The following is a 20,454-nucleotide window of genomic DNA, read 5'->3' as shown; positions in this document are numbered from 1 at the left end:
CATAATTTTTATTTTCAGATCTTTTTTCTTCATAACATTCATTGATCATATTGTTTTAATTAATAATGTTGTTACTAAGAACATACTTCAACTCGTAATGTTTTTGTTCAGAATAATTTACTTTATAACAGACATACTCGTATCTTTAAAAAAATCATATATTATAATTTAATAGAGTAGATAAGCATGCAGAGCATGCAGCATGAAAGCAAGCATGCAGCATGCATTGGTATCTCCTCGTCTCCGGCGCTGCGGGATGTGCAGCCCTTCCGCCCTTGCGTAACGAGGCTCAGGCACCCACGCTTGCTTCCGCAGCTTCGGCGACCAGCCTCAGCCGCTCCAGCTCACCCGGGCGCCTGAGCCTAGTTACAGCGGGCGAGGGCTGCCCTCCCTCCGCGCCTCCGGCTTTTAAATTACACTCTAGGGGTAGGGCAGACAAGACTACGTGGAGTCGGTTTTGCAGCGATTCGTTTCTGTCACGTTAGATTTCAAATTAATTTAATGTTAAAATACGATTTAATACGAATATAGTCTTCGCTGCCCTACATGGTCCTTCGAGCTTCGAACTGCCTGGTCTGCACCATTGTGTATAAAGTGGGACAGGAGCCGCATCATCGCGCAACAAAACTCCTGCATTGTGCCTACATACACGTGAAAACTGCATTCACATAGTGCCGATAGTGCGCATCAAGAAATCGCACTCATAATACAACGGGAGCCGCATCATCGCGCAACAGAACTCCTGCAATTGTACCTACATACAGTGGAAACTGCATTCATATAGTGCGCATCAAGAAATCGCACTCATAATACAACGGGAGCCGCATCATCGCGCAACAGAACTCCTGCAATTCACACATAATACAACAACGGGAGCCGCATCATCGCGCAATATAACTCCTGCATTACCTACTTTTGTGGAATTTGCATTCATCTGCATAGTNGAAAAAATAATTTCTCAAAAAAAATGACGACCACCGAAACCGACGTTTCCCGCGCTTTTCCCACAACTGTTTTGCAATTTAATTTTTGGATTGACAATCTTGACGTTTGTGCAGCTGACGCTGACGGTGACAGTTTTTTTTTGCAACGCAGTCCGTTTTACGCTAGTTAAATATATTTAGTCGTTACAACGCAATAAAAAATAATTTAACTCAAAAATAACGTAATTCTTCTTTTTGTAAAATGTTTAATAATAATTTAGAGAAATCCAGAAAACTTAAGTTTAAACTTCATAAAAGTTATTTGTTTGTTTGTTGCTAGAATTCCGTTAAAAAAAAAAACAAAAACATTTAAAATTAAAAATGTCAAAAAAATATTGTCAATCAATCGAATTTCTGCGAATGAAAAAAAATTGTTTTCAAAACAAATTTATTAATTAAGTCTTTATTGAATTGAGTGTGCAGGAAAGAGTCACTAAAATGGCTGAAGATGAAGAGGCTGCTCCCGAAACCTTGGAAGAAGCAGGTGTGCTGGAGGCTGATGTTGGGGCGAGATTGTAAGCGTTTCTTTTATACTTATTTTCTTGGTATTATTCTGTTATTTTGTTCTACTGACATCACATTTCCAGACGATTCATTAGAATCCAATAGCATCAACAGACCACAGAAAAAGTAAGTAAAGTAGGTAAGCCTTCAAGATTTGAAACTATGTTTCTGTAGCTATAGTTAAATACCCAAACATACCTAGGTACTTAAATACCATACGCAAAACATGGACGTTGTGCGCAGTGTGCGCTAAGCCGCAGACACCAGTTTATACCTTGATTTTTTAGAATCCAGCAGAGATGTAAACAAACACTTTCATACACAATTACACCATAATCACTTACGTGTTCATAATATCATACACACTATATAACAAGCCCATGAAACCAACTTTATTTTCACGTTTATACAAGTTTGAAATCAATCTTTGAAACAAATTATTTTAGCAAAATACGTGGACGATGAAAATTTGTGACATTGTCAAATTGACTTGACGTTTAAAATCATGTGTTATCTCCATTTTGTCTATGACTTGTCTCTGACACATCAGTGCCGTAACCTGTGAGTCATAGACAATAATCTGTAAATTTAATCGATATTATTTTAAGCATTCACTTATTCCGATTACTGATTAATTTTAAATAAAAAATATACGATACTTTGCTTAGTTTTCCAGCGATAACTTCGACAATATTGGAGATAACGTAAATTTATTTTTCTACTTTTAGTGTTTACTTTTTCGGAGTCAGTTTAATTTTTAGTCGGTTTTATTTAAACGAAATTATTTTACTTTTTTATGCAATTATGCTTACGTATTGTTCCATTGTTTATTTTTAAGAAAATAAAAAACTTCTTTCAATGAGGGTTTTCGCGATTGAAAAATCCGCCAGATGGCAATACGTAGACGCGAGGTCCAAATGCTGCATGATTGGTTATTTTTGACATGACATTGACAGATATGTCAAAATCCACCAATCACGCAGCAAGCAACAGCAAGCAACAGAAGTTTAATAACTTTACGGATATCATTGATTGTTTTACTGTCCAGTGTGCTTTTTGATTACATCTGTGCATACAGTTTGTTTCCTGTTCTCGAAAATTTGATAATCAGTTCACATTCAATGTTGCGACTTTGTTGCATATTTTTAGTATTTTGACGATCACCCGGCGATGATACGCAAGTACTACAACATTTCACTTCGCGATTAACGAGAGGTTTTGTCGCATCACTAGTTCACAGACTAAAAATATTTTTATGTCAGTTGGCCATATTTGATGACATTTCTGCTGATTTCTAAAAAATTAGACTGTAAGTGGCCACACGTCGCCACCTACGCATAGGCGCGGTGTGCGGTTTTCGTTTCTATAGGTACCTACATTTTATATATGTATAACAATCCCGATCCCGGACCCAGCATGGCGCTGGCCGACACTCGAACGACGCCAGTGTGTTGTACAGAAGGTACTCTAGCCGTTTGGCGATCGTCGCAGACCGACGTTCGCGATCGGGCCGTATCGAGCGCATAAGGCGCCTGATCAGTGGCAAACCCAACTAGAGGGTTGCCCACCGCGGTGTTGGACCAAAGTCCAGCCTACGGCGGGCTCACTCTAGTGGGCCCGATCGAGGGGACTACAGACGTGGCCTGAGGGCGCCACGGTAGGCTCGGACCTCGCTCAGGCCGTGTCCGGAGGACGAATAGGGGAGAACCTGGAAAATGAAATGGAAGGCATAGGGCCTCGTTCTCGCCGGCGAGTACGGTGTAACGAGCTACTGTGTTGTGGAGTAGTTGGCGTGCTTAAGGCAGTGATGTCTGTGTTCAGAAATTCGGTAATAGGATCGTCCGGGTCGTCTAGGAAATGCCCAGGTCGTCGGTATTGGGCAGCGACATCTTTCTGGGGTGTATACGTGGAGGCGCTAACGATAAGAGGGTTCTTGTGGTTGATCGCTTTATCAAAGTAGCGGCGAGAGGCTTCTTTCATAAAGTGATCAATCGATGGGATCTCGAAATCTCTATGGAGATTCGTGTTACGCACGAACCACGGGGCATCCGCTGCTCGGCGTAAGAATTTGTTTTGAAGGGTCTGGAATTTCTTAAGGACTGTGCAGGAAGTGTGAGCAAACACCGGACTGGCGTAAGTCAACACTGGACGGATGCAGGTTTTGTAAATTGTCAACTTATTTCTAAGTGACAATTTACTTTTCCTTCCATCTAGGTGGTAGAGTCGGTGGTTCGCACGGCTCAAGATGCGTCTGAGGTGCGGAGCGAACGATGCTCAAGATGCGTCTGAGGTGCGGAGCGAACGATAATCTCTGGTCGAGGGTGACACCTAAGTACTAAGCCTCACTCTTCCAAGGAATAGTTTGGTCAAATAAGGTGAGCCCTGAGGGGTCATTAAGTACCTACCTGTGTGTTGGTCCCTTAAACGCAAAGTCATGGTTGTGGAATTCTGGCGGCGGCAGGGGGCTAAGAGAGTTATGGGTCAGTCAGCAGGACCCACACTCAGGGCGTGTGTTGACAAGCAAGTTTTCACCCGGTGCCGGTGCCGGTAAGTGCGTGTGTTGATGAGCCGGTTTCACTCATCACTCATAGAACATAGATCTTTTTTCTGTGGGTGCACTCATTTTCAGTCATACCACAACGCCTCTCCGACACCAACTGGAGGACAAGAAGTTCTAAGGCCTCATAACACTTGGTTGTAGTCTCATCTATGATCTGAGCTGCGCCCCAATCGTTTAATGTTCTTGATTTAACTACTTAAACCTACTGTCCCATACGACCTGGTTGGTACTATTATGGCGTTATCTTTGGAAACTTTGATTATTATTTTAGCGACATTAAAGTTGAGGTTGGTACTTACTTGCCCATACCCAATAGTTTCTACGTATCTATTCTCAAATAATTTTCGTAACTAAGCTTATAAATTTTATTAAGCTTCAATGCATATTAAACTTAAGCCACTTTATTAGATGTTAGTACCTAGAACTGTTCCTGCGAGCTTTTAACAGTTTGTGCACATTTAATATCCCTACCTGTTACCACAGATAATATAATACTCTGTTACTAAACTTACTTCGCGAGCCCGCCTGTCCGTTTATACTCCGACATCGTACCTACGCGTGGATCCCGTTTTACCCTCTTAGGAGTTGAATTTTGCAAAATCCCGTCTTATTGAGCACCTACGTTCTAAAAGGAACCCTCATGCAAAATTTCAGACTCCTAGCAATTGTAGTTTCTGAGATTTCGTGATGAGTGAGTCAGTGACCTGTCGCTTTTATTGATATAGACGTCTGTAAATATGTGCCTAGGAAGGAACACTTTTAGTGGCTGTAACCGATATCGAGGGCTTAAGTAATTGTTCTCGGGAACACGAAATCCTGTTTCTCATTAGACAGTCGAATGTAAATCATTCGACTGTCTAATGCCTAAACCTGCTCACTCTGCTCTGTATCCTACCTTACTAATCCTGAGAGTGGATCTCAGAATGCGAACCTTTAACAAGGGAATGACGTTAAGGTTCAATGACGCGAAAATATTTGTAAGATACAGCTTAGGTACTTGTGTCTCTCGTAGATTAGGTAGATCCTAGCCTAGGTAGGTGGATATGTTTAGTAGTAGCCCAATATCATAGTCCATAGTACCTAATAGTGGAGTGGAGGCCGCCGCGTACCGGTAAACGCGTGTGAGACGTCCACCCACAAGGTGGACCAACGACATCATAAAGTTAGCAGGAAGGCGCTGGACGCAGGCCGCTACCAACCGGGCAACATGGAAAGCATTGGGGGAGGCGCTATGTTCAGCGGACGTCCTATGGCTGAGATGATGATGATGATGATCCTATTAGGGTCTGGGAGACGGTGCGTAAAATGCGTTCCGAATTTCCGACGTCCTAAAATTAAAGATTTGTCATTGCGTGAGCCGAGAATCATCCTTTGTCAAGAAACAAAATAAAATTAAGTAGATTTTCTTTAAAAATAAGTTGGTAGGTACTTAGATGAAAACCTTTAAGACATTTAAATTAAAATGGAATTACATTTTTCGGCAATACATCCCATCCCAACTAATCCCATCCCAACTTCCCAACTGGAGTACGTTTGACCAGTAGGTCTAAGAAAACGACGATGATAATATTTGATTTGATACGACGCAGAAAAATTGTATTGTGTTACAGACAAAAAGCCGAGCTGCGAAGAAGTAAAAACAATTGACAGCTTTTTTTCCTTTTTTTCTTTTATTTTATAAAAAATATCGAATCAGCCAGTATGCTGAGCATGGAGGTATTAAACATACCCCCCCACTTGAAATCACTTAGGGATTTCAAAAAAAAGTAAATTAAACCTCTTCAAGAGGAAAAGAAGAAATAATAAAACACTGCACGCATTCTTACAGGGACAGTGAAAATTAAATTATATTGCACTCTAGCAACAACTTAAAAGTCGCAAGGATAAGCACCTGCATTAAAACAAAATGTACGAATTAATTAGTTAAGAAACAAAAATTAAACTTCCCTAGAACTATATACATAATACACCTCAAAGCGGGAAAAAAACCTTTGAGTTTCGTTAAGATACCGTTTCGCTCCTATGAAATTTCTACCGCAGTCACTGATTATGAGCCTGCACAGTCCGCGGTANGATACTAGATAAATTTGTCAGTTTTCGTACGAAATCTTGCCATTTCTGTAACATTTCAGTAGAAACTGGTTCGTCCCAGTCCAGTTGTAGACGCCACAGTTCTTGTATAAACATCTTGGCCAATAATACCACTGGCGTTAGCCATCCGAGTGGATCATAAATTCTTGCCACACTCGAGAGAACAATCCGCTTGGTACAAGCCGGGTTCATTTCTAAATGAGTGTAAGTAAACTTGTCATTGAGTGGGTCCCACTGAATGCCCAGAATTTTGAGTGTACATTGATTTTCTTTATCACAAAACGCTTTAGGTGTTTGACGATGATCAGCTGGAAGATGTGAAAGAAAATCAAGAGAATTACTGCTCCATTTACGTAGCTCGAATTTTCCACAATCGAGTAAGTTTATTAGCTCGTCTTTTANTTCATTATGAATAAGAACAACCAGTGAGTTCTCAAGTTCCGTGGTAGTCAAATCCGTGTTATGTTCACGGTCGTCCCTTTTCTTTTTCAAGTTGCCGATGAACCGAAGGCACCATGCTAGAACTCGCTGAGAATGTAAAAAAGATGAAGATCTTTCCACAAGCTCGCTAATCGCATCAACATTAGTTTCCTTTGACGCAGTTAAGGTATGAGAAGCCGCCGGTTTCAATTCGGGTACAATATCTGGNATTTTCGACTTACGAAATTAACAATGGCGTGCTAAAAAGTGCTACCTGGAAATTTTAGAGTTTTCGATGAGCGTTTTTTATTGACTGTAGAATCCAAAGAGCTATTCGTGCTCGAAATGACCACAAAAAATATGGAGTACGTTTGACCAGTAGGTCTAAGAAAACGACGATGATAATATCTGATTTGATACGACGCAGAAAAATTGTATTGTGTTACAGACAAAAAGCCGAGCTGCGAAGAAGTAAAAACAATTGACAGCTTTTTTTCCTTTTTTTCTTTTATTTTATAAAAAATATCGAATCAGCCAGTATGCTGAGCATGGAGGTATTAAACACCAACTAATATTATAAATGCGAAAGTAACTCTGTCTGTCTGTCTGTCTGTCTGTCTGTCTGTCTGTCTGTCTGTTACGCTTTCCCGCTTAAACCTCGCAACCGATTTTGATGAAATTTGGCATAGAGATAGTTTGAGTCCCGGGAAAGAACATAGGATAGTTTTTATCCCGGTTTTTGAAACAGGGACGCGCGCGATAAAGTTTTTCTGTGACAGACAAAATTCCACGCGGGCGAAGCCGCGGGCGGAAAGCTAGTTTTAAATAATTCAGTAAACTAAAAATTTAAATAAGAGGATTCGTATTTCATTTTAGATACCTACATATTAAAAAAAATCCGAACGTCTTGCGATTCTTGATTTAAGTTCTCGGCAAAGAACAACAAGCTTCAAGTGCAATACATTTTAAAACTTAGTAAAGTTCACTAGAATTTACAAGAGTACATATTTTTCAATGTTAAAAATCTATCAAAGACTGCTGAATCAAGAGTACTGCGTATCTTGCATATTAAAGGGATATTTTAGCAATAAATTTAGTTAAAAAAAAATTAAAAAATAATTAAAATCAGACTATTGTTAATTTATTGAACTTTATATTGCATGCACTGAATAGGAAAGTATCTTTTAATCAAAGTGGCTACTTTATGTTTTTGATATTCTTTCGTTTTGTGGAATAACCTAATAGGTACTTAGTAAGTACCTAATAATTGATTTTAATAATTAATGTTAGCAGAAAACATACAAATGTTTATTAAATTATGTATCCCGCCTCGTGAGTGAATTTTAACAATTACTAAGAACAGGCAAAATTGTTGAATATTTTTTTGTGATCGTGCACTAAAAGGCTTTTTTGATCCCGTAATCAAAGTAAGCAAGGGTTACTTTTGCTCGGTAAGGGTTCTTTGAAATATTAAATTTCGCAGTAAATTGAAATAAATAAGGATTGTTGCACTTGACAGAAGTAATTTAAAAGTACTTGCTTAAATTTTTCATGGGTAACCCAAGCATTTTGTGTATTTTTGACTTATCGAAATTATAACGCTCAGACGTCAACAACATTTTTCCAGGGGGCTGCTGTGATGTGATTTCGAGGAAATGCGTTTCATCGTAGAACTCACTGTTCATCAGATCAGATAAGATTAATGTCAAACGCAGATGAGCCCAGTAGCGGCGTACGCCGTACAGTCCTATCAACTTAAGCTGAGAATTGCATTTGTGTGAGTGATCGCCAAAAGTACCGTTAGTAAAACACATACAAATAAAATTAATGTTTTATTAAAAGGAAGTCATTAAAAACTTGCTACCAATTGGGCCGATGCAATGTAACGACACTTGACACATCCTTTTAAATAAATAAATAAATAAAAACAGGTCCTCGCTCAGCATATGCCAAGGCACGAAGTACCTCGACGCTGATATTCTGCGAGCACCGTTTATAGAGAGGGCGTCCAGCCAGCCTTACAAAATACAACAAAAAGACAAACTTTATAAAATTACAAAATAAAAACAGACTAAAAACTTTTCGTTCACACCTTTAAAATACGTATTCAATTTGCATACAATTTCTTTCACTTGGCTGCTTAATGGATTTCGTACAGGAAATTCACTTACAGTAGGAGCCATTTCACTAATATTTGGAACACAATTACATAAAATTACACGTATCTGCTACCAGTACCGGGGGTGAAGTGAAGTATGAAGCGGTGCGTGGCGGACGCGCCGCGCTTCAGGCCGCTTGCTATAAATAAACCGGTTTAAACCATGCGCGGGACGCGCGCCGCGCTTCAAGCCGATTGACACTCTACACTATCGGTGTGCACTCACACAAATGCAATTCTCAGCTTAAGTTGAGAGGACTGTACGTGCCGCCCCGGGTGACAACCTATGCTACGCCGCCACTGGATAAGCCCTTATTGCGAACCAAGCCACAGAATTCAATTGGGTTGATGTGATTGGTCTAAAATTGAAATGCAACATGACAAAGGAAATTGAATTGAGTGTTGAGATTTGTTTTTTAATTACGGAACTTAAAAACCTTGATTCTGAAAACGATCGAATGTGATCGAATTTGAATAAACACCGAGAATAAACTGAAGCCTGCAATTATAGGTGCAATTATGTCTAAAGAGTTATGGAAATCCAATCAATTATAAATTAGACCTTTCGCATTCCATTCGTAGGTTTTAATCTAGTTATTTATTTGCCCCCTTAGTAATTAAAATTACAGGCTCGCTGAACAGTGATTTATTTTGAATTTTAGTAACGGCATATCATTTTAAAACAGCGTTCAACAAGTGTTTTACTTTCAGTAAGGGAGTTAGCCTTTTATTCCTTATACGTATAAACTTAATGCCTTAAGCTCTAGTTCTGAGTGTCGTCTCAGAATACGAACCTAAGTCTTACGTAAAAAGGCGGTATCTAGTGAATTAGGTTTGTAATATAATTCAAGCCTGTGTAAACAGAAGCCTAAAGGAGCAAATACGTACAATAAACATCGGATCTTTTTTATTACCGGATGTTTTGGGCCGGAATGCTTAAGGCAAAACGTCAATATACGGCGCGATCCTCCTGGCACGCATTTCACTGTGTCGGCCTTTTTTATTTTTTGCTTATACAGACCTTATACTAATTAAGTAACATTAAAATGCTTTTATTTAATGGACTGTAAAAAGGTTTTTCCGATTTTAAACAATAGGGCCTTAAAAGATTCCCTTGATTGCTTTTGTGCTTAAAGCTCTTATCTAAGTGTTGAAGGTTTAATTTTCCAGGCCGCTTTTTGTTTCTCGTTAAAGCAAAAATGTTTATAAATTGAGTACTAACTACCGTCCTTTTACATTCAGTAATATTGAAAAAATAAAGAGTAAAACATGGTCTTTCCAGAATTAAAACTAATTGTTTTCGTTTTATATTTATCAGAACTTCATATTCGTGGGTTTTTGAATTGAATGACGAAATGGTGAAAAAGGTTTCATTTCTGTATTCCCGAATTGATATTAATTAACATCTTCCACACTGTCAAAAAACATTGTATCGTGATAAGAGAACAATTTTATTTTTAATAATTAAAAAGCTTTTCGGGGTTGTGTGGACTGTTTTGAAGATTTTATTCAGTTGTACTGTATTTTTAAAATTGTAACTGTAACAACACGTTCGTAAACAAGATCCATGAGTTTAAATATTTTATTTTCCATCCATTTGATGTATGGGGAAAATTGCTTTATGAAAGCGAATCAGCGATAATGATTAAATATTCAGTTAGGGAACATTAAAGAGAAGGAATCAAGGCGGATTTAAAATTTTATAACAATTTGCAAGGCTTTTGAAAAATAATTTTCATAGCAATATAAAACGAAGATTGACAAAGGTACCTTGTTGATATCATTATCGAAATAATGTCATGGCATAAATTATCTAAAAAATATGCTAGGATTTTAAAAATCTTTAAAAGTAATATAAAACAAAGATGATATCGTAAATGAATAATTCCATGGCATACATTAGCTATCTAAAATAAATAAATAAAAGACATCTATCCATAGTAGAAGAAGAGCACCTAAACAATTTACGTAGCGTCTTATACGGCTATGAAAATGAAAAATGAAAATACTTTTATTGAATAAACACTTTACAATTACAAGATATGTGCCGCTATCGTATAAGGTTAACCTGTGTAACGAGAGTCAGGCTCCTCCTCAAAAAAACATAAAACATAAACTTTTTTATACGCAATATTTTTAATTTTTAGTCTTTTTTTGTGTTCACGCATTTGAAGTCGGTTATATTTTTTTAAAAAAGTTAATTATCTTCCTTTCTTTACATGCAAATATTTCCACAGTGACCAGCAGCTGGCGGGCATCGACCCCAAGCTCAAGATCGATATGGACCCCTTTGCCCACCGCGACCTGCGTCCCGAGATGATGTTCATACGCGAAGAGCTGCGTCAAGCCAAGTGGCAGACCCTGGCTGTAAGTACTCCTAGTTTTATGGCCTTTTACCGGTTCTTGATAGTCCCTGATAACCCACTAATTATATCCAATGGTAATCATAGAACTCTAAAGTGTCGCCTATGGACACCCAGCTGATTTCACCCAGATGATAAAGTGAAAGATACCGGCTTTACATGTTCATGATAGACCCTGATAGCACAAGTATGTGAAAATAACGAGGTTTTCACCACTAACCGTCCAAGAATCATTGGTTCATTGCGTTTCCTGTAAAGGTAGATCCTGGATCTACAGTTTGACCTCCAGTGAAACTTAATAAGCTCTACCTTACCTTTCGGCCTGATTATCACTTTTCATCAAGTCTGCTGCACATACAGACCCAGAGCTTTTTGTTTTGGCGTGTGTTAATAAAGTCCCAACGTATATTGAAAGCTTCTCTTTTTCTCATCTGTCAGTTAAACTACTAAGCACAACTTTTCATTTCATAGATCTGATATAATATTAAGTCACTTCTCCTTCCACAATCCTTTTATTTGTTAGATATTTTGTTACGTCAGATAAATACGAGTATCAGGAACCGATGAAAATGGCCTTTAGTAATATTAAGCGCGTATCGTATCTAGCAGAAGCAAACCAAACCCTTTTCAAGTTTCTGCAAAGGTAAAATAGAAACTTGTAGGCACTTTAAATCTCTACGGAAATCAGCATTGTGTTCAGTCGTAGCTTCTCAACTAGCCCTAACTAGTAACTTGTTGGGGTAGTAAGAACCTTTAGTCGCACGTAGTAGTTAAGAAGTTTGGAAATTCTCAACACAGCTATAGACGAAACTCCATTACGAATGCGCTGACAGCTTTTAACTGTTGTAAACCCTTTTACTTATTTTTTTGCTGGCATATTTGGACTTTATTATGATAGCATAAGGTTTAAAATGAGCTATAAATTGCTTCTTGAAGGGTGAAATGTTGCCAAAACTGGGATTTCGAAGTTGCTACGTGTGTTTCGCGCCGCAGGCTCTTTCCTGATTAGGTACAGTAAAATTGTTTACGGAGTCTGTTACTGCCGAGCCGTGAGAAAACCCACGTGTGAAGGCTCTATCGTAGTCTACTTTAAAACTAGTTTGTTGAACCTATTTGATTTTACATTAAATTGTGTTAAAATCACATGAGTAAATGATGTGGTTAAAATTGTCGATCGGGCAATAGAAGATGAAGTAATTACCTACCTTCTTCAACTTTTTGGCCGATGTATAAAAACTGTAATATTGTTAGAACTTAGGTACGCTTGAAAGAAAAGCGTTATCTGTATAAAACATTTTTCACGACTTTCAGCGAGATGTAAGATTAAGAAAAGCACTTATTTATTGCTTTTAAAAAAATTGGACACTGATAACAAAATCAACCTGTTTAATACCTATATGTCACCGTAAAATTGTGAATTCCGTCAGATTATAATCTGACGTAGTTAAATTTATAGATTACAGGACCTCCTCCTAAAATAATAATATGATCTTTTCCGACAGTAAATAAAAGCAAACTAAAGTTGTTTATTTACTTGAGTTTTGTGCCGGACAAGCTTACTCAGTCAAACAAGCCTTTGTACCCTGGGCACGGGGCACACGAGTCGCCAATGCAAGGTGCAGTCGTAGATTAATTCATCCGTGTTGTAGGTACGTACAGTCTACAACACATTAGATTATACATTTTGCCCAAACATCTCCCCTAATATATTCCGCATAAGGTGCCACATTGTTTACCTTGATGTTCCGTCGTCGTACATTCGTGTTTGAAATGTTAACTCCAACATTACTACACTCGACACATTCCAGTTAAAGTTTGATTTTGCAGTGTACACATCCAACTGGTCGACTACGCTTGAAGGCCTGGTAATATTGCAACTATCCGCCTCTTTCACTCATTCGATTTCCCTGATGAAAGGAAAGAGACAGCTGTTGCACATCCAAATTAGTTTTACGGAGTTGGCACTCATTCGCAATTCAGTAAATATTTAAACTAAAATGAAATAAAAGACTTTGATGCTCGTGTAACTCAACTTTCCCACAGCGTAAATTCTGCTTTTGAAGTATGTGACCCTCCGAGAAGTTCGACAGAACATTAGTGTTAATTGCATAGAGATGTCGTTTCGCACGTGTAACGCTGTATTTACACAACATTTAAAAATTTACCTTAGCTACATGCTTTTAAAGCTTAAATTATTACAGGAACTTAATCACAGATTGTTTCAGTTTCGAACAATTTACCCATCTCACTCAGCTGTGGAAATAAGACCGATGTGATGATCATTTTCATCATTTCATAAACGAATGTCCGGCAAATGCCAGCGTGAGCACGAGGATTTACGACTCCAATCCTAACGATACAAAAATGTGATGTAATGTAATCTGGTGCTGCGGAAGAACCATAAATAAAACTTCTTTAACAGGTTTGAAATTTGTATAAACCAAAAAAAAAAAACAAATTGTAATTTATTAATGTCCGTAAAAGGAACCTTAGACTTAGATGGCAGTTTCAAAACTTTTTGTTGACTTTGTGCTTGTCTTGGGCTTGGATTGGATAGCTCCATTTGATTTATCTTTGTTTTGACTTTCCTTAAGGTGCTTTGCTTTACAGATAAATTTTCAGTTTGATTGGAATTTTCTAGTTAGTCCTGTCTCAAAAACTTTGTGACTTCCCTGCAGTTGTGGGCACAAGATAGTTTAGAACTTCTCAGGAACTACTGGTACACGGTGAACTTTTTCGTATTTAAAATGTTCCATCTACTCATAGTTTGTAAGAAAAGCATTACTTTAAAGATTGTGCCTTAAATAGCTCTATGCAATTTATTTTCTGCTAGAGCATTCCTACCTTGTTGGGAACTTTATTGCTAGAAACTTCTATCTTCACTTAATTATGTTACGAGTACTAGGTGCTTGAGGTATTCCTCGAAGCGCACTTAAAGTATTCCTCAAAGCGCACCTATGTTTACTAATAAAGATTTAAACTTCATGTTTACTAAGATGAATTAAAAGTACCTACCAACGGGCAACATAACATAGGTGCGCTTCGAAGAACTCCTCAGACACATGAATAAGCACAAATCTCATTACAAAGAGTTTACCTAGTAGGTACATGTTGAGTTTTAATACTTACAAAATGTGTTTGCTTCAGTTGCCTGAATTAGCTCGGGGTATTTGCTTCAGTTAGGTATACAGGTTGAAATACCATCAATTCCTATATTTGCCTTTCACTCGATATTCGGTCGGCACCTGTGTGATTTTGCCAATTAGTCAGATTAGATTGGCAACAAGTGCCAGTGTCGGCACATCATAAGCAAGAGGAAAACCGTAAATTGGTTAATATAATTTGGCACTTGTAGTTGGAACAAAGTGAAGCTGCGTCTTGGGACCCAGATTGGCCTCGGATTTTTCCCGAAGTTTCCTTATGCTTGTATGCCCTGAAAGGTAGATGTCAAAGACTGATATTATTATGTTACGCCACACTTCACGCTTTTCTTTCGTCTCATTTCGTTGTTTATTAGATTCAAAGTCCTCTGAATTTTCCTTTTGCCTCGTGAAGTTGAGGGAGTATTCACCAGCTCAGACCACATGCAGTAGGTACGAGTTGCTGTAAATCTAAATTAATCAACTCATCAACGACTGGAACAGTTGCTAAGACAAGTGTCTATTTAATAAATAAAAAATAAAACCGACTCCAAAAAACCTACACTAAAAAGCAGAATAATAATTACTAATTACCTACTTATTTATTAGGACGAATTATTAATATTTATGTAGGTATACCATGATTGATACTTCTGGAGTCGGTGCCAAGATTATGAAACATGTAAAGTTTGCCTGCATTTCTTGCTTTTTAGTTGACTAATTATTACCTTGATGTTACCACTGAAGGTAGGCAGTACATTGAGACCATATTCTTAATGTATATTATAAAAAAGTTCATCCCCAATTTTCCACCCTTGGGGGTGAAATATTTTCTTCAAATTCGCATGAAACCACCCTTTTGATAATACCTATTCAACAAAATAGTAATCGTTCTAATTGGTTTATAATCGGCGGAGATATTGCGTATAAAAAAGTTCATCCCCAATTTTCCACCCTTGGGGGTTGTTTTTTTTATTATTAAATTTAAATGGGACCACCCTTGAGATATTACCTATACGCTGAAAAAAGATTTGTTCAAATCGGTTCATAATTGGCGGAGCTATCGCGTAACAACCTCCTCCTTTTTTTGAAGTCGGTTGAAAAAAAAAAAAAAAAAACATACGGGTCGAATTGAAAACCTCCTCCTTTTTTTGAAGTCGGTTGAAAATAGATTAACTCGATGGGTGCCTGGAATAAAGCCGCAATAGCCATAGCAGCAGTTTTCCGATTAAGCGATTTTCGTAATCTGGGGGTCCCTATACACCTTGTGATTTTTTTTCAGAATTTTATCTTTGAAACTGGCTGATTTACCAAAAACACTATGGATATTGAATCGTTATTCCCGGAAATTTATTTACCAGAATAATCGTGNGCATGAAACCACCCTTTTGATAATACCTATTCAACAAAAAAATAATCGTTCAAATTGGTTCATAATCGGCGGAGATATTGCGTATAAAAAAGTTCATCCCCAATTTTCCACCCTTGGGGGTGAAATATTTTCTTCAAATTCGCATGAAACCACCCTTTTGATAATACCTATTCAACAAAATAGTAATCGTTCTAATTGGTTTATAATCGGCGGAGATATTGCGTATAAAAAAGTTCATCCCCAATTTTCCACCCTTGGGGGTTGTTTTTTTTATTATTAAATTTAAATGGGACCACCCTTGTGATATTACCTATACGCTGAAAAAAGATTTGTTCAAATCGGTTCATAATTAGCTATCGCGTAACAAACCTCCTCCTTTTTTTGAAGTCGGTTGAAAATATACTAACATGGGCATATGTGACTGACATAGCCCGCAGAATCGCTAAAATCAAGTGGCAGTGGGCGGGGCACATAGCTCGAAGAGCTGATGGCCGCTGGGGCAGGAAAGTTCTTGAGTGGCGACCACGAGCTGGAAGACGTAGCGTGGGCAGGCCTCCCACTAGGTGGACCGACGATCTGGTGAAGGTTGCGGGAGGTACCTGGATGCAAGCGGCGCAGGACCGGTCTTTGTGGAAATCCTTGGGGGAGGCCTTTGTCCAGCAGTGGACGTCTTACGGCTGAAACGAACGAACTAACTAACATGGGGCGAGTTGACGAATGAATTTTAAATTGATTTTCATTTTCTGCGACTCGTTCCAAATGGGCTGTTATCATGTGGTACTCAGACCAATATTAAGGAATTTGTATTTGAAAAAAAAACTCATACATTTTAATGTCGTTTTGACACCGGGTTCAGTATGTCTGACAGACAACATTCAAGTGTACGTGTGGGCTATGGCTTTTAGTGAATACAAGGCTTCCAGCTAACCGTAAAATTATTGTCTCTGTCGATTTACGACCTCAGTGTTTATGTGTAGGTAACTAGCTTTTCTCTGTCACAGAAAAACTTTATAGCGCGCGTCCTTATTTCAAAAACCGGGATAAAAACTATCCTATGTCCTTGCCCCGATTTTGTAGATTCGTCTCCGACCCAAACATCAGAATAGCTATAATTTAAAAATATCGGAAACTAATAAAAAAAGACTAAAGAAACTTGTTATGTTTAAAAAAAAAATAAGAGAATTCAACTCAAAAGCCGAGCCCCATAATAACCCTTTGGTAGCAGCTAAACGTGTCGTTATCCTATCCCCATCTTTCTGAAATAGTTATTACGAATACCTCTTCGTACAACTGGTTAATGCTCCCTGTTTCATGCCTTTGATAATACAATTTCTATTGTGATCATATTCCATTGTTAATTGTCATAGTTCGCCTCGTTTATTGTCTTATTCAGTTTATTCATTATTGGGATTTCCATTAAAATCCTATAAAGTAAGTGCCAAGTTGGAACAAATATACTTTGTTGGCGGGCTCCGTTTTCATGAACGTATCTTCTTACTGTTAAAGGGCAGTATAAAGTACGTTAATGGAACAATAAGAGCCGGGATGGTAGAACGGACTTAGCTACAATGTCTTTTTAATAGCTACATCTTTCAGGAATCATTTATTAGTCTGATGCCCGTTTTCACCATCAAACCCTAATTTTTTCAAAGTCAAAGTCAAAATTTCTTTATTTGTTTAGACTAATAAATAGTTCTTACAAATCGTCATTTTGCTCTTAAGGAGCCTCTACATGTCTCATTATCTTTTTACCCTACCAGCGCTTCGAGACCAAACTTTTAAGTGCTATGGTAACACATAACAAGAATTTTGTTTTCATAGGGGTCACTTAAAATTAGGGATTGATGGTGAAAACGGGCATGAGTCTGACACCTAAACTTGACCTTGCTCTTAGTGAAAACTTTTCAGAATGGTCCTGTAGTTTTGAAAGTAACTTCTTGTTACATACTTAAAAGCTCTAAGACAAACCTAATAAAAATCTAACTAAACAATAGTGATGTCTTTTCACTTGTAAAAATGTACCTTCTTGAACCCAGGACCTATCGTTTGTTGGAACTACTCTGACCCACTGAACTACGGAGACAATGGTACTCCCATTTCCGTACAAGTACTTCTTCTCAGCATCAGCCTACCATATCACAGACCATATTATGTTGTCTGGAAGTGGTGGTAGGGTAAGCTATATTTGGGACGTGTAAAGGGTTTATGTACTGATAAACTATTTCACTTCATTTCAAGTCAAATTATTGAGATAATGAGCAATTGACGATGATGAGTTTTATTTGACCTATTTTAGAATAATACTTACGGTGGCGCTAGTTAAGTCATGTCAGATCCTTAATTAAAACAAATGAGTCTAGACTTACTAAGCTCAAGTTGCTTCATCCTCCTGACAGGGGATTCTAGGGCTTTCTATCGGATAGCTTGTGGATAGCTATTATACCTATGCACCTTATCACAGTCTCGTTAGACCGGCCTATAGAAAGCTGTCTAGCTGGTATTAATGAAGGTGAAGGAATGAGGTGTACAGTAAAAAGGAATGGTTAGTAAAGTTATTCTTAAAATACAAGATGATTGTCGTCGTAAATGGTCGCGATATTTATGAAGGGCTAAGAAAACTCTTAAATCCAAACCACTTTACCAAACAAGTACTTATTAAAAATGAATATTTCTGATGCCTACAATGGGCATAACGGCTCTATAAGATACTTACTTACTGCTATCGAAATTTCAGTCTTACCCACCCTATAGTAGAAGAAGAAAAATTATTGAAAACAAACAAACTTTTACACATCTTGGGGAAAATACACCAGTTGGTGAGAAGCGCAATATCATCATGGCACTCTATCTATACTAATATTATAAATGCGAAAGTAACTCTGTCTGTGTCTCGCTTTCATGCTTAAACCACTGAACCGATTTTGATAAAATCTTTGGTATAGAGATAGTTTGAGTCCCGGGAAAGGACATAGGATAGTTTTTATCCCGGTTTTTGAAACAGGGACGCGCGCGATAAAGTTTTTCTGTGACAGACAAAATTACACGCGGGCGAAGCCGCGGTCGGAAAGCTAGTGATTCATAAACTCACTTTTTTGTCTGAAACATATCTTACTGTTCCCGTTTACTGTGACCAATCTATCAGTATTCGGCTCATGATTATACCGCACCTACGGATATTCTCAATCTAATGATTCCTTTGTAACGCCATGATAAATAAATACCGATCAATACCTAGTGGCATCTGCTTGACCATTCCTCGTCACAATCTTTTTATATTACTGTAATCTTTATATTATCCATTTATAAGTAAAATAAATCTTGATGAAAACATGACAAGTATCCTAATAATTATGTACGTGTATGTCTAATTAAATTATAGTGATAGTAAATAAGAAACTAAATAATGTGCTTTCATTGGCTCATTAAAACCGCTAATAACCTACACTTAGTCAAAGAAAGTCAAACGTCGGGAGGGTAAATATTATTTACCGTTAAAATAGATATTGTTGCAATAAATCCCGTGAAGTGATAATTCTTAGTCAAAGAGTTTACGCCCGTAAGTCCCGCAACGCTGCAAAAAAACTTATGAAAGTTTGTATGGGAAAATTGGGAAACGCACGTTATTGACCGCGACATTATCATCATCATCATCATCTCAGCCATAGGACGTCCACTGCTGAACATAGGCCTCCGCCAATGCTTTGATCGATTGGTAGCGGCCTGCGCCCAGCGCTACCCTGCTACTTTTATGATGTCATCGGTCCACCTTGTGGGTGGACGTCCCACGCTGCGTTTTCCGGTACGCGGCCTCCATTCCATTGACCGCGTGACGAGCGTTAAAGAGTTTTGTGAAACAAAGTCTGGTAGACAATGCCTCGACAAGTAGTTGTAGAATGCAATAAAATAGTTGAATTAAATTATGAACAATTTTACAGGTCCGTCGTACGGCTCTAAAGAAACTTCTTCTCAAAGATCTGATGCAAGAAGACTGTGAACTGAAGAATGTTGGCCTGTCGTACGCCCCGCCAGACCCCTGAACCTTTAATTTTCAACTTTAATAATAAAGTTTTGCAATCTACAGCGGATGATTACTCGAGTCCTTGTAAATAATGCAAGGATTGCTAGATACTGTGATAACACTGCTAAAAATTTAATTTAACTATGAGATTGACTTGCAAAGTCAAACGTCAAAACCGTGCAGGTCGACAAACTTCAACTAAGTCCAAAAATAAGCTTCTTTTTCGGTATAAAAGTAGTACAAATGGAAACAAAACAAAAAGAGCCAAAATAAACTTAATTCGTGCCAAAAATACTTCAATTCATCATACGCCGTGACGGATATGAGAAACAAACATGACGCTGTTTTTAATAATGGAAAGAAAAATGTGAGTTAGAAGTAAGTTTTTTGGCAAATAAAACTTGAACTATATTAATACAACATGCCGCAGTATGACAATACAGATTAGCACACATACTTGCGTTATTGATTAGTTTTTTCGTTATCTAAGATAAGTATTTTTCATACAATATTTCACTCGTATTCGTCCGTAGGTTCGGTCATCTGAACCCTGTGACATTTATTTTATAAAATAAATAACTGTAATATAATTAATACAGTCTCCTAAACTTATTAAAATATTATTCGTACATGCTACTGCCAATTTGCGAAGAAATTGACGTGTTGGATAGCAATTACTCTCACATTTTTCTTTCATGCGTGGAATATTCCAGTACAGCATAATATTAATAAAATGCGATAAGTCAAATTTCTCATTGCGTAGGTAATTAATTTGTACAATAATATAACGAAAGGTCGAGGTCTTGTTTATTCACAGATTTCTGTATATGTAACATCTTGTTATA

General features: G+C 37.8%; 1 protein-coding gene across 1 annotated transcript; it reads left to right on the top strand.

Moving 5' to 3' along the window:
- Positions 1-1,370: 1,370 nt before the first annotated feature.
- On the top strand, positions 1,371-19,628 carry LOC114355744 (uncharacterized). The gene is made up of 3 exons (XM_028308747.1): positions 1,371-1,498; positions 10,954-11,083; positions 19,527-19,628. The coding sequence occupies exons 1-3, from the start codon at positions 1,422-1,424 to the stop codon at positions 19,626-19,628; spliced, it is 309 nt and encodes a 102-aa protein (XP_028164548.1). The 5' UTR covers positions 1,371-1,421.
- The last annotated feature ends 826 nt before the right edge of the window (positions 19,629-20,454 follow it).

Source organism: Ostrinia furnacalis, unplaced genomic scaffold, assembly GCF_004193835.3.
Source record: "Ostrinia furnacalis isolate ACB-3 unplaced genomic scaffold, ASM419383v2 OfSCF2491, whole genome shotgun sequence".
Classification (NCBI taxonomy): Eukaryota; Metazoa; Arthropoda; class Insecta; order Lepidoptera; family Crambidae; genus Ostrinia; species Ostrinia furnacalis.
Note: the sequence above shows the minus strand (reverse complement) of the source record. Positions and strands in the feature narration are given on the sequence as shown.